General features: G+C 40.4%; 1 protein-coding gene across 1 annotated transcript in view; it reads left to right on the plus strand.

Moving 5' to 3' along the window:
• Positions 1-15,743, plus strand: part of NELL1 (neural EGFL like 1) — a 910,256-nt gene that overhangs the window by 571,067 nt on the left and 323,446 nt on the right. The window contains exon 14 of the mRNA XM_054969963.1: positions 5,074-5,196. Coding sequence (XP_054825938.1) covers positions 5,074-5,196 — 123 coding nt within the window. The remainder of the gene's footprint in view (positions 1-5,073; positions 5,197-15,743) is intronic.

Consider the following 15,743-nt stretch of genomic DNA (forward strand, 5'->3'; position numbering starts at 1 on the left):
AAATTCCAGAAAGGTAAGATCTTTGTCCAGCCCTGTGTCCTGCCAATCTGGCAGCCACTGAACCACTTAATTAGGCTGCTGGCTCCACCCCCACCCCCCAGCTCAAGACCTGGATGCCTGGGAATGGCACTGCCTCATCCTCCTTCCTGGGAGGCAAAGCGCTGCCTCAAACTCGAGCGGCTGATGCTGCTGGCTGAGAGGGCCATATTCACCTCCCACTGCAGACTTCTGACTCCCCTCATGCCAGTCCTGGGGCTTCTTTTTCCCCAGGAGCAGACAACATTTTGGGTGCATTTTATGCTACAGTGGAGGAGGCAACAGTTACACTCTGAGGACTGAAATCCCATATACCAATTGAAATTTCAGGTGGATAAATTATATCTCTACTGCTGCTTTCTTCGATTTATAATCTCCAAAGCCTCTTCCCTTAAAGAAAAAGGTTAAATATTGTTTATCCATGGGATAGTTTATTTAGACTTAGGAACCCAATTTTGCATTAATCCTTCCATTGAGGTTTCATTTTGTCATCTTATTCAGAGCCAGTATTCAGTGTAAATGAATTAACATTCATTGGGTGGTTTTTGATACCTGGATTAATACTAGGGTTGCAAAATATGGGTTGGGAAATGCCTGGAGATTTGGAGGTAGAGCCAGGGAAGGGCAGGTTTTAGAGATTGGAGGGACCTCAGCAGGGCATAACGCCTTAGAGTCTACCCTTCAACACTGCCATTTTCTCCAGCGGAATTGACCTCTGTAGTCTGAAGATCAGTTGTGATTGTGAGATGTCTCCAAGCACAATCTGGAGGATGGCAACCCTAATCAAAACAGAAAATTTCATACTTTAGAAAGTAGATTTAGCAGCCTCAGAAAGAACTACTAAGGTCTACCTGCCTTTCCTTACCTGCACTGTTCATCTAGGTTGTCTAGAAGTGTGCACTGAATACATTTCCATTTCAGTTTTGCATCTGGGGGTTCCAAACCAACTATGTGCTGTTATTAGTTTTTTTTTCCAGGTGGGACATGGCCAGATCAGATCTAATGTGTTTGGGTCTTTTTAAAGTTATCATGAGTTTCAGCCTTTCTATTTGCAATAAAGGCTTCCATGCTCTTCAGGGCAGCTGTTTTGTACTTGATGGCACCAAAATTGTACAAAACGCATTAATCCCTCTAAACCATCGATCCACCCTGTTTTTCCTCAGTTACATGACACACACAGAACAATGGACCCTGAAGAAAGTGAGTGTTAAAAACCAGGTGAACACTGGTGAAAAACTGGCAGGCAAAAGGTAGTGGTTGTGAGGTGGCGACAACAATAAAAACAATACTGCTTCATTTTCATTTTTTTCTACAGTGCCAATAAATTATTACCTTCACATCCTGCTGTTGATTTTGTGTTTCCTTGTGCTTATTCTCACGGAAGTATCTTTAGAATTGCAGCCTATAATTGAAATCTTCTAAGGATTTTATCAAGTTTGATTGAACAGACCACTTGCAAACACACACACACACCTTAACACTTTTCCTCACAGTGACAGTCCAAGTGCCCTGATGGGGTGGGAGAGACAGACTAGTGCCTGGGTAGTGCTGCAAAGCAAGATGCAACCCCAAACAGGTCTACTCAGAAGTAAGTTCCATGTTATTCAATAGTGGTAACTCCCAGGGAAATGTCTTTAGAATTGCAGCCTTTGATTGAAGTCTGCACATTCCCCCTTCCCAACGTTTCCAAAGCTGGTAGGCGGGGAGGAATCTCCCCTTGCTGGGACCCAATTGGTAGGGAGACAATGCCATTGCCTGAATGGCAATGTAAAAAAAGATGCACTCATGAGCATTGTGCACAATTCCCCTTCCCACCAACAGAGTTAATTAATAACTCAATGGCTCTCTCCTCTTGGGATCTGATTAGTGAATACTGTTAAGGAAAATGAAATGCTGCCCTATGAGTAAAGCACAGAGCTTGCCTGCTGCTGGTCCTGCAGCTTATGAACTGAAACAAAATACACAAACTTTTTGGTGGAAGGGACTCATTACAATTTAGTTTCCTGGATTTGGTTCAGTGTTCTGGAAGCTACTTTAACAAAACAAAACAGTGATTTCTGGGTGTATTTGCAAGGTCTTTTGTTTTACACCTCTCTGTTGAAGTCTGCTTGCTTTTTAGGGACTGGAGTGTATATATGAGTGAATATTTATATGCTATATGCAGGTGAAATACTATCACACTGTGGATGCTTGTAATATATGCAAGTGAATTTTTTGTTGTGCTACCTTTCGTTTGATGGACTACAGTGATACAAAAGAAGCATTAGAAAAGAGCAAGAGTCCAGTAGCACATATAAGACTAACAAAATTTGTGGTAGGAAGCGTTCGTGAGTCGCAGCTCACTTCTTCAGGTACCTTCAGATACCTTCTTCAGATAGTTTTGACTCATGAAAGCTCATACCCTACCACAAATTTTGCTAGTCTTATAGGAGCTACTGGATTCTTGCTTCTTTCTACTGCTACAGACAGACTAACATGGCTACACCATCTTGATCTATCTCCATGAAAGAAGCATGTGTGTATCCCATTCTCTCTGTCTTCTAGATGAAAGTACCAGTAGTCCATTCTGGAAATAAGAAAGTACATGAGAGCTCTACTTTCCAGGTCCTATACTATTGCACAGTATGGACTCAAGGGCCTATGCACATTCCTCTTCAGAAAGAGAGGAAAAGATATGGGGAAGAGAATGCAGATGAGTTACCACTCAGGTGCAAATACTACTTACCCCAGGTGAATGGCAAACTTCGTGGCCTTTCTATAGGGATTTTCCTCCAGTTAAATCTGGAGATGAATATATTTGGCTTCTAAAAATATGCCATTCCAACTTTCCTATATTAATAGGGCCATAATAATACACAGTTGGAAGAGACTCCATTAGACATCTGTTCTGGTGCTTTATCGCATGGCTGAATATCCTCACCTAGAGCAACAATGGCAGATGCATCTCCAGCCTCTCTCTAATAATCTCTGGTGATAAAGTCTCCATAATGTCCCCCAGCTGCTTGATCCGTTGTCCATCTGGTACAGTTACCAAGCTTGTTTCTAATATTCAGCCTGACTGCTTACAGCTGAAACTCAGCACAGTTGCGTTGTGTTTTTTCTCACAGGGGAGAAAAGTTACGTTTTTTTATGGTGCACATTCTTATCTCTCTCTGTCTCTAGGAGGGTAAAAAGCTGTTCTATTATTTCCATTTTTCATGCTGAATTGAGAGCCTGGTTTATACTTTACTGTCCTCCTCTATCTATATTCCAAAACCTATGCTCCTGTTCTCTGAATTCTCAAGTTAATAGTATTCACAGAATAAATGGAGATTTTAAATCAGAATCAAAGAAATGTGATGTTCTATAGGAAGCCTTCACTAGGCTGAAATGCAAATCAATTATAATTATCTGTAGTTTGGTGAGGTACCATTGCTCTGCAGTTGCACTTTGAAATTGGATTGCTGTTCATTATAAGAACACTAGATTACATGATCAGTTTGTGGTTTGTAACAATTCAGCATACTTTTGCAGCTTCTTTACAGTGGTAATGTCAAGTAATTAGAATTACAGATAATATAGAACACTAGTTGACACTGGCACTACAATTCTTGAAAGCTACTATATCATAGTAAATAATTTGTTTATTTACAAAATTCATGCTTTGCCTTTCTGCCTTCGTAAGGACCACCAAGGTGGCCAACAAATTAAAAACACATATAATAAAATCATACCTTATAAACAATTAAAACCAAAAAAGTCCACGTCATTAAAACAGTTAAAACCAGAGCTAAAATATACATATGAAACATATGTCATGAAGGAGGGATCCCTGAGGGAATGCCAAATGAAACAAAAAAGTCTTCACCTACTGGCGGAATATGGCAGCAAAAGGGAACAGATGAGTCTCCTTGGGGAGAGAGTTCCAGAGTTTTGGTGCCATGACCGAAAAGGCCCTTTTCTGTCTTGCCACTTGCCTAATCTCAGAAGGTAGGGGCACCAAAAGCAGGGCCGAGGAAGATGACTGTAGCAGTTGGATAAATTCATAAGAGAGTAGGTGGTCCTTCAGGTATGTTGGTCCCAAATCATAGAAGGCTTTAAAGGTCAACACCAGAACCTTAAATTGTGCCCATAAACAGATTGGGAACCATCATAAGTAGGCCAAGACTGGATTGATATGGTCCGTATAATCCTAGTTGGCTTTGGGAGAACTGGGATCAAATCTTTGTTCGTTCCTTACACATGGGATTCTGCCTTTTTCTCTTTCCCATACAAAGTATCTTCTTCCTCAGTCTGTAAAACTGGAAGGAAATATCCCCTACTTATTCCAACCCTTACTTTATAAATTAAGATATGGCTATAGCGATTATAATCACCATTTCCAGCTAGCTTCATGTTAGCTGGGTTGAGCAAAGTAACATGGGATGAGAACAGAAACAGAATCTCTTCCCTTCTTCTGCCATCCTTTCTTGATAAAGCACAGCTGTTCTGCCTTGATTTGGGGAAGGATATTTTTTTTTATTTTGCATTTCAATTTGCCTAACTTAAGGTACCCAAAATTTAACACTGCAATGCTATCTCAGGTTGTTTCTATCCCATGCCCCGAAAGAGCAAAATCAGTAACAACAAAAGTCCCACAGTCCCAATCTCTTTATACCACAATGTGTACATTTGTGGTGCTTACTCTGTATGATCCAGTGAATAAATGTCTAGTACAGCGGTCATGCAAGTTTTACGTTGCTGTGTTGATAACAGTCTGCATTACTTACCAGATAGTGTTGGGGTACTACTATGTTTCAATTCTGTGCTTTTTACTTGGAGCTTTTTCTTTTAAATCTCCTGTCTGAAATGTGAGTTGATCTGCCATGAATCACAATCTGAAATAGAAACAATCTGTGTCAGGTGTCTCCAGCTAACATCTCTTCTTCTGTGTTCACTCATTGTAGCAATCCAGTCATTAGTTTTAACTCACTTTTCAAATGTCAGATCAAGAAGCTGAGAAGTCCCTCCTCCCCCATTTTTCTCTCACTTTCTCTTGCACTTTTTTTTTCTCGGTAGAACGTGATGAATGTGACAGTGGACAGCACAACTGTGATGAGAACGCTATCTGTACTAACACAATCAGGGGACACAGCTGCACCTGCAAACCTGGATACGTGGGGAATGGGACCATCTGCCGAGGTGGGTCTATTGCTCCAAGAATTGATAGCAGTAGACACTATTAATATTTCTTGACAGTTGCGTTAAGTTCAAGCTGCTCAGAATGCTGAGCACTTTCAAGAATTCAGTGTTTGATTTATTATCTGGTAACTGTTGAGACATTATGATCTGTGCATAATTTACTTTTAGGCAATTAAAATACCTTTCAGTTTACTGCTTTTGAAAATGATAGGTTTGCATAACTTATTAACTAATTTCATTGCTGTGTAAAGTGTTATTTTGAGCAGTACAATGCAGTGAATCCCACAGCTATCTTTTGGGCTTAGGTGCATATGGCTTTTAAGTTGGAGTAACTGTCTTTGAAACAAGATCCATGTGTCTTTTAAATGGAGACCAACATTTTCTTTTATAGCAGAGCAAGCTCCCGATAGCCACTGAATTTGAGAAGTGGTAGACTGACAGGATTTTTGTTCTCAATGTAGTTTGCTTTACTGTAGATTAATAAGGTGGATGTCTGCATTATGAAGATATCAGTGTTGTTGTAGGCCCTGAGCAAGGCATAAAATATACATGATGTAGTCTAAATATGTATATATTGTTCATTTGTTGCTCTTTTTTATATAAAGACAATCTGTTTTAAAGAGGTGGGAAAAATGCATTGCTTACTGGTCCATTGCTGGCTAATAATCACAATAGCAAAGGTTATTTAATATGTGACCCCCCATTTTCTCTTTTCTATTATTGCTGGGGAGAGGGTAAATACAGAGTGCTATTAACAGCCATTTAGTAATTTGCCGTTTTCTGACTTTCTAAGCAGTTGCGAAAGGAAAGGATATCAAGTTGAAAATTACTATTGCTTGTACATGACTTCATTAGGAGACAATTACTACAGTTAAGATTCTGGGTAGGGAATTTACATAAAGAGTTGTGATTTAACTTCCAGAAGGGACAGTGTTGCTTGAAGCCTGAATCCTTCAACAAGTTGCTTAATCATTGCGCGAAACTGTGTTTATCTATTCTTCTTAACTATTGTTTCTGGGTGTACTTCAGGTTCATTTAAATCAATTAGAGTTTTGTTAATAGGATTCAAAGTGTTCATGATAATACAAGTATATTCTCTGTTACACTGAATGAATAGAATGGATTTGACATAGGTGTATTCTCAAAAGTGCTAAAATCATTTGGAAAAAATAATATTATGATCAGTGGTGTGTTAGGATGGATGTCGAAATTGCATATATATTCACAATTATGCAGCTACTTTTCTTTAAATTCTCCCTTCCTGGTAAATTTTTAAGCTTCTCCTGAGTTTTAAAAGCAGTTTGTAGTTTCACAAAAAAGACTGAAGAATATGCAACTAGATGACGTTATCTTATAAGAAAATAAAAAATTCAAAGCAAGTAAGTAAAAAATTCAAAGAAGGTAAATGACAGTTGAATTTCTAGCAATTTATCTTTTTCTTTGTTCTAAATACAGTTGTACAAACATGTGATAAACATACTTATATCAACTTGCTTTTGCATGCAAATTTAGAACCTGACCCAGGGAACTTCTTCCAGTAGAAGAGAATGCTCAGGTAAACAGGCAGATGTTCAACAGAAATGGTTTTTAGTAAGGGAGCAGCAAGAGAGCAATCACACGAAATAGTCACAACAGAGAGAGAGAGAGAGCTAACTAGAAATCAGTGCAAAAGAGGGAGAGAGATTCAGGGAAGGGCTATATTTACCAGTCCTAGAGAGAAGAAGGTCCATGGAAGCAGCAGTGAGGACAGCCATCGTCTCATGGAAGACAGAGATGGGGGCTCAGACATAGTCTGAGGGTGAGTGGAAGGGTCCAGAATACACAAACACACACACATCATATGGCTAGGGGAGTCTAATATAGAGCCAAATGTACCCCGGGCAAGATTATGTCTTCTGCCCAAAGAACAATAACTTTATGACTGTCTCTGGAGGTGAGACAATAAACTGGAAGAAGCTTGATTATACCTTCCTGGTTGTTACTAAAGGGAAAAAAGTGAATGATGACCCACAATTGTTGGATAGGAAGGGCTATCAAATCCCTGAGTAGCCTTGAGTAGGGAGGAGGAAGGGGAAAGATCAGAAGGGTGGGAGGGAGATTAACTCAGGAACTCCTATAAGACCTCTTTTGTCTCATTTAAACACTTTTTCAGAATGTGGGGCTGCTAGCTAGTCTTGCCTCATGACTCACATTCCAGTAATTTTTCAACTCCTGCCAGGTTGGGATCCATTCAGCCTAGGCTGGCAGCATGTCCCATGCTCAGGACACATGAAGGGAAGGAGTGTATAATATTGTCATATTCATAAACTGCTCTTTTTAGTGTGAGGGAAGGTTTGACTGCTAATTAAGAGAGGTTCCATAGTAGTAGTCCATATATTGCCAAGCTCTTTGCATATATATGGAGCAAGGTGACATGTAAGGTGACCAGAAAGGAGATTGAGCTCAAGTCTTTTTCATGCTGGTTGAGCAAAATTCTTCAGTTTTTCAGCCTGTTAGACTCCTCCTCTGCAGAGATGGAGTCTGGGACTGCAGCCCCCTTTAAGGGCACATTGTCCAGTGTCACACTGAGGAAGGAGCCTCAGAACATGGGGAGGAAGGGGGATGCAGTCATACCCTGGTACCTCTCTCACTCCCTTATTCAGCACTTCCAGTCATGTCTCAGGAACATCCTGGCTCTTTTCTTCTGGTTTCCCTTGGCCTCCTATTTTCAGGCTGCCCCTGGGACTGGTCAACCCCGGGGTCTTCCCCCTGCATATGGTTGAGAGAAACCTACTCAGGCCCTCTCTCAGGCTCTTTGCCAATTCCAGATCTGGCAGGAGGCCTGTTGCATGCTGCTCATCAGTGTCTGCCTCTCATGGGCTCTCCTGACTCCTGGGGCCTACCCCTTGGTGGAGCAGCTGGGAGGGCATTGCTTCCCTTGCAGTGGCCACCTGCCTCCATGGGGCCAAGTTCATCCCTGAGGCTCCCCCATTCAGCCCCGCCTCTGCTGCCATTGTCTCACTTTGACTCTTGAGGAGCTGGGGGACGTGGCGTCCTCTCTGGTGTGTTATCCCTTCTCTGGGGGGTAGCTCCAGTGCCATGACCATGACCATCTCTTCTATTGACCTCCACAGCATCAATGTATATGGGGGAAGGGGCTGCAGCCTCAGACAGGCCTGCAATCTAAAAATAGATTTTCTGCTTTTTTATGTCTTTGATTTCTTTTAAGAATATTGAAAAGTTCATGAAAGGTTCATGAAAGGTTGTTGTAGACATCTATGTGTTATTCAAGCACTTCCACATTTGGTAGATTTGAAAGTAACAATCTGAGGCCCCATCAACATTGGATATTACTTTGTGTTGCACATTTAAATAACAGGGTTGTACATGAGTTGACATTCTGATTCAAATTGTCTTTTGAGTAAAAATGTTCAAATTGTACTTAAATACCATTTACCTACTGTCACAGTCATTTAGTGATAAGCGTACATATTTGAACGATGGTTGTTGTGGGTTTTCCGGGCTGTATTGCCGTGGTCTTGGCATTGTAGTTCCTGACGTTTCGCCAGCAGCTGTGGCTGGCATCTTCAGAGGTGTAGCACCAAAAGACAGAGATCTCTCAGCCTTCGACAATACATCGTACATATTTGAAGATCAGATATGGCAGACAAAGTTTGTCATTCTACCTTTTTATACCACTCTATTATTTTTAATGGAAATAGTTTATATATTTTGAGCAACTGAATGTTAAGTTGTGATTATTTTATTTTCATGAAGTACACATTTGAAAATCAAACTTACCAAGCTAGCGATACATTTTTTTCCTGAAACTGAGTACCCTATATAATAGGGTTGCCAGCATGGGGCTTGGAAGTGGAAGGATACTAGTGGGGATGTACTCTCCAGTGACATACTTTCCTTGCAGGATGTGATGGCATACCTTCTGTCACAATTAGAAGTGATGTGATCACATTGCCACACTCTATAACACTCAGCCCCAAATAGTATGGTTTAACCATAGAGTTTTGGCTGAATGCTGGAGCATCACAAGCAATGTGATGACACCACTTCCAGTTGTTCCATAAGTGATGTCATCATATTGCTGATGATTGCTCTGATATTCCCCCATTTTTTATTGTCACCCACCTGAGCCACAGTGGAAACAACTAACCAATTGAATGGAAGGTCTGTTGCCAAAGCATAAGACCTGACATCCCTATATAAGTGTATTGATGAATTGTTTACAAATCAAATTATGCAACATTTTGAGTTGACTTGTATCTGTTCAGTTGATTGCATTCAGTACAGTAGCTGGTTGGGCAGTTGTAGGTGCATACTGACAATTGTCTGGCTTTGCCTTGAATACATATGTGGTAGATAGGTTTATAAAGTTATGAGTGAATGGATAAATACCTGAATGGATGTAGAATAGATCATGCAGAATGGATAAGCAGAAAATTTTCTTTCTCTCTCAGAGTATTTGAACTAGGGTGGACCTTCCAGAGAAGCTGATGGCTGTAGATCCATGACACAGGAAAATCAGTTCATCTTAATTCAACTGACAAAATGTGAATTTCACTACAACAGGATATTAGTGAGGTCTGTCTATTTAGATGTCTTTAAAAGGGATTAGATAATTGCTATGATGGCTAAATAGAACCTTCATGTTTATTTCACTTTACTTCTGTACATTAGATACTGAAGGTGCCTCTGTGCCACTTCGGAGGGACTTGTGGTCATCTGACTGCTGTGGGAAACATTTTGGACTACATGGACTATTCAGCTTAATTCAGCAGGGCTCTTCTTATTTCTAACCAATAACAACAACAAACCAATAACAATAACAATAATAAACAGTGCAAACTTCAGTAAATGCAAGAAAATAAATATTTTAGCCAAACATTTATACTAATGTGTTTCGTAAGTGAGGTGTCAAAAACCACCCACAGTCTAGGGCACAACCTAGCCAGAGTTAAAACTTAAATTTCAACTACAGTATTTCAGTGGCAGAGATTAAGCATCTGCTTAACTCTGTCATTGAAACCAATGAGACAATAAAGTGCTTAGCTTCAGCTATGTTCTGTCCCTAGGTAATATTTATAACACTATGATTAAATTGAAAAGATAAAGCTGAAAATAAAACTACTCAGAAAAAACAAACAATAACGAGCTGTATGATTTCCCCAGTGAAAATAATAAATGCATGCAGAAAGATTTTCTGTTTTGTCATAAACGTTACACATAAAAGTGTTTCACAGTGTGATTAAGGAAAAGACTCCATCAAACTGGAAATATAAATTATCAGGAAGGAAAATGGTATAAAACTGTGATTTGAAAACAAACAAAATGTACTTACAAAACTGATATTAAAAAGTTCAACAAAAGCCCTTTATACTTGCACAGAAAGAAAACATGGATAAGGCTACTGGAAAGGTTATTAGTTGACAAATATATCATAGTAGAGATGAAAGGTGATGATACTTTTTAGGGTTTCTTCTGCCTTACCTGATCTTTTCCTTGTAAACTATGATCTTTCTCTGGAGAAACTGTTCTAATTCCAATAAGTAACAAAGGGATTGAACTGGCTAGCTTTGACCACAGTTAGTTTCCAATACATCTTACCATACCACCACTAAACGTTCATATCACAAAAACGTCATGTAATTTTAGTTCTCAAACATAGAAATTTCCTTCCTTCCTTCCTTCCTTCCTTCCTTCCTTCCTTCCTTCCTTCCTTCCTTCCTTCCTTCCTTCCTTCCTTCCTTCCTTCCTTCCTTCCAAGAACAATATAGAATATGTTGAGTACTATAACATATTTAGCACAACTGTTATGTCTGTTTTGCTTGCACCTGTAACTAGGGGTGTGCAACCCCAAAAGATTTGGGTTTCCTGCTTCTGGTTTACCCAGAGCAGGAAAAAAATTCAGGTAAACCCAAAACCCGAAGTGGCAAGTACACTTCGGGTTCGGATATTTAAGCTGATTGGGGATTATTAGGGAAGATTCAGCCATTGTTTCCAATGGTAAACACTGCTCCAGGATATCCAGGGGCCTGGGGGGATCATTTTTTCCCCTAATAACACCAAATTTGTAGGGGACCCTCTCCCAACTCTCCTCTCACAGCCTTCCAAATTTCAGGGAAATTGGACTTCGGGGGGCATGTTATGGTCCCCCAAAGAAGGTCTCCCAAGCCTATCTCCATTGTTTCCTAAGGGAAAAATCAGGGGGAAGGTTCCCAGGAGGCTGGGGGTGGCATTTTACAAGCAAAATGTACAAAACCTGCAGGAAACCCTCTCCCAACTCTCCTCCCACAGCCATACAAGTTTCAGGGAGATTGTACTTTGGAGGGGCATGTTATGGCCCCCCAGAGAAGGTCCCCCCAGCTGCATTATTCCCTATGAGGACTAACCACACCAGAGAATCACAATAAGAAAAAATTGATTAAAAATACACAACAAAACCATGTGAAGCAAGTGAGTGAGCAACTAGAAGTGAACTAATGAACAACCTGGTGCCTATGAAGGGTGAGAACACAAGGGCTGTGGGCTCCTGGCCTGTGGCTCACAGCAGGATGTTTGATGAATGGGCTATTTCAGTGGACATGGGACAGATGGGGGTGAGGTTTTTCAAAGATGCCCAGTATCTGGCAAGAATTCTCTCTGCCTATCTAATTTCTCTAGCATCTGGAGAGTTGACAATGCAAGGCCCTTCTTTCCCTCACCTTTTTTCTATACCAGATCAGTGAGGCACACAACTGCATGACCCTCCAGGATGTTACAGAAAGAGGAAATTGATCTGGCTTGCATAACAGAGAGACACGGTTAGAAGGAAATGATGTAGTGTGTCTGTCCCAACTAACCCTGCCTGTTTATGCAGTCCTCCACCAAGCCCACACAGGTGGCTGGGCAGGAAGGGCTGTCATTCTCCTCCTTGAGTCCTTCAATTTCTGCAGATTCCTGGTACAAACTGTAGGTAGCATTGACTGTATGCTTGTTTATTGGCCATCTAGTTCCTCATTGGGCACCCTCTTGTGACAGAGGTGCTCTCAGATCCAGTGCTGGAGACATATAGACTGAGATTCTGCAGGGGCAACATTCATGCCCAGGATTTTATAGTCTCTGAGCCTCTCTCAAATAATGATGGGCCCAGCATATTAAAAAGGCCACACCTTAGAATTAATCTTCGACTCAGTCTTTGAAGGGGGAGCTTGTTTCAGGGTTGGAGATTCAACCTGAACCATTATCTACTGAAGGCAAGGGTGAATTTGGCACTGACACCCTACAAAGGGGTGGGGCAGTTAAAATGATCTTCCCATTGAAAAGCATAGATCTTTGTGGATTCCAACACCAGAGAATCACAATAAGAAAAAAATTGGTTAAAATACTCAACAAAACCATATGAAGCAAGTGAGTGAGCAACTAGAACTAATGAACAACCTCCCTCAGTGCAGCCAAACTGATGATAGGGGATCAACTTCACTCCAGAGAATCATGCATTGAATTCAATCCAAACCAAACTGAGCCATGTGTTGAAAACTAGTGGGCAAGCAAAATGCACCAAACTTGCAGGGGACCTACTCCTACCTGCCCTCTGGAGATCACCCAAGCATCAGGGAGATTGGACTTCGAGGGGCCATGTAATGGTTCCCCAAGGAAGGTTGACCAGACCACCAACCCAGCCACCACACTTTCTATTGTGGGAAAATCCAGACTCCCACAACAGAAACACATGGAATGTGGCATCCATGGCCACAGGCAGAAACCTCTTAATAAACCCCCTAACAGCCCAACAAAACCAAAGACAAATTCCTAAAAATTCCCCAGCACCCCCAGAGCTGGCTGGCCAGCCACTCTCCATGCTTCCCTATGGGGCCAACCAGCGCAACAGAGATTCACACACACACAAAAATCAATTTCAAAAATGTATTTCTTGGTAACAGCAATAAATTAAAAATACCACATCACTGTTAAATTACAATGTACAGTCCTAGATTAAATCAACCCCCACCATCACACCAGAGAATCAAAAACACTCCAAAAACAGAACCAAAAACACACCATTTTTTTTTAAATTTCATTTCTTGCATCTCTGGGAATAGCATTAATAGCACATTCAAATCAGTCCCACCTTGAAACAATTTTTTTTAAAAAAAAATATATACTGTCCTCCCAGAGAAACCCCCAATTGGGAAGGGAATTGCTGCTTGCTGCTGCAGCGACTGACCAATCTCCCTTCTCTGGTCACCCCCCTCTCCCCCTTCCTCTCCTGCCTCTCTCACTCCCCTCTTCCCCATCCCATCAATTGAAATCTGCAGGAAGAGAGCTCTTTGAAGCTTTTTTCCTCTTGCCATGGCAAGGGGAAAAGGCTTCACAGAGCTTCCCGAAGCAACCTGAATCACTTTGGGTTGCTCTGCTTTGGGTTTCCTAAATCGGGTCAGCTCTGCTGGGGCCGATTCGGGAATCACATATCAACCTGAATTGGGGTTGATTCAGGTTTGCTTCGGCTTTCTGAAACTCGAAGTGCACATCCCTACATGTAACACTTGCTACAGCAGAGGAAGAAATACATAACTACATAATACTCATTCAGACCTGTCCAATGCAGAGACTGTGAAAAATGCCTGTACAGCAACATTCTACTTATCAACTCAATTACACACAAGTTCCCTGACTCTAAAATACATATTCGTGTTTTTTGGGGGAAAGCTCTATATTCCAAAATAAAAGTTCTAGATTGACCCTTCAGTTGGTAACTGGTCCAGCAGTAGTAATCTCTTTCAGATATCTTAGTTGCTTATCCTTTTCTTTCTTTCTTTCTTTCTTTCTTTCTTTCTTTCTTTCTTTCTTTCTTTCTTTCTTTCTTTCTTTCTTTCTTTCTTTCTTTCTTTCTTTCTTTCTTTCTTTCTTTCTTTCTGTAGCCAGATTCATTGCATCTCATGCAACTGGGCATCTTTTGCCCCTGACTTAGTATGGGTATGTTGCATGCCCCCTATACACCTGAGTTTTACATGATTATGCTTAAAATTATTTTATGCATCCAATTGTGATTGTGTTTCTTTTACTTATTTTGAGGAGGCATGGACATGCTAACAACAGATTTTATTACTAGCATTTTTAAGAAGGTTGTTGCTTGCTTAGGTCATTATGATTTTTCTGGGTCAATAATATATGTTGCTTGCTTCACAGCTGAGAAAAAGAGACTAATTGTTTATCAAGTTCTTTCCATAATCATACAATTATTTATTAGTTATAAAATGATAAAGAAAGAAGGCCTTCTTTACAAGATGGGATTAGATATTTGTATTTCTGGCCGATAAGTGAATTTTTACTGATATTGATAAGTCTGCAACTGTTCATTAGGGCCTGGCCACCTATTATATACTCCACTTAAAGGCAGCTATGCCTTTAGAGTGGTTTCACCATATCAGTTTCAATGGTCACCTGGAGAGTCTTTATGCCATGGTTGCATATTCCTGTTTGCAGAGGCAATGGACAGTGTAACATGTGAACTTGCCTTTGGTGAATCTTTCTGCATCAACAGAAAAACTATTCACACTTCTCACAAGGGCAAAACAGATTAAATTAAATTAAATTAAATTGACTTAAAGTCTTACACTACTCAAAAAGTAGATTGCAGTTGATTAATAACAGACTACAAGACCATTCCCCAAGACTATTTTAAACAAACTCTAATCTTTTTTTTAGATTGTGGAAGGATGGGTACAGTGTGACTATTCTGTTCTTTAATAGATCTGATCACAAAGTGTCCATAGGAGATAATGAATTTAACTGCCTCATTCCCTTGCTAAATCAAGATGCTGAATTTTTTAAAAACATTTGTAATGAACCTAGAGAAAGTGATGACTATATTGTTAAATCATAGGAAGATCATGCAGATTTAATTATAGGAAGGCATTCATCTGATAATTTAGAAAGATCAGTAATCTACATGCATTAATCTACATGTAATTACCAAAATCAATACACTGGAGTATGCCTTATTATCTCTAGAAGCAGGAAAAACTAGTAAACCATTTTGAACTGCAGCTAACTTTCATTTCATTATTATTCATTCATTGAACCTCGCTATGAGCATTCATTTGAGACTAGCTATTCATTGGTTCTGTAGAAGTTTGGTCTTTGAATGAAGTTTGAACTGACTCTGCATGAAAAACGAGCTAGGACCAATATATTTTATATGCAAACCACAAGCCCTTCCATACCTTGTTACCTCTTAACTTCCTCCTACTCCTCTTCATGCAGCATCTTTGGTTGGGATAAGGAGGAGGTGGGAAGAAAGATTGTGACAACACAATCAAGCATCTGAGCAAGCCACTTTCAAGCTCCATTATTCCTTGTGGGGAAAACTAGGGGAGCTATCTAGTGGGATAGGGGTGGCATTTTCCAAGCAAAATCCACCAAATTTGCAGGAAAGCTAGTCCTATCTGTCCCCTAAAGAACTCCAAATGTTCAGGAAGAATCGACCCCAGGAAAGGCATGATCCATGGGTTTCTCCAGTTTATTCTGGCTGAGAGCAAGAAACACTGCTGCGGCTTCCGACATGGGGATTG

Source organism: Eublepharis macularius, chromosome 2 (assembly GCF_028583425.1).
Source record: "Eublepharis macularius isolate TG4126 chromosome 2, MPM_Emac_v1.0, whole genome shotgun sequence".
In the NCBI taxonomy this organism is placed as follows: Eukaryota; Metazoa; Chordata; class Lepidosauria; order Squamata; family Eublepharidae; genus Eublepharis; species Eublepharis macularius.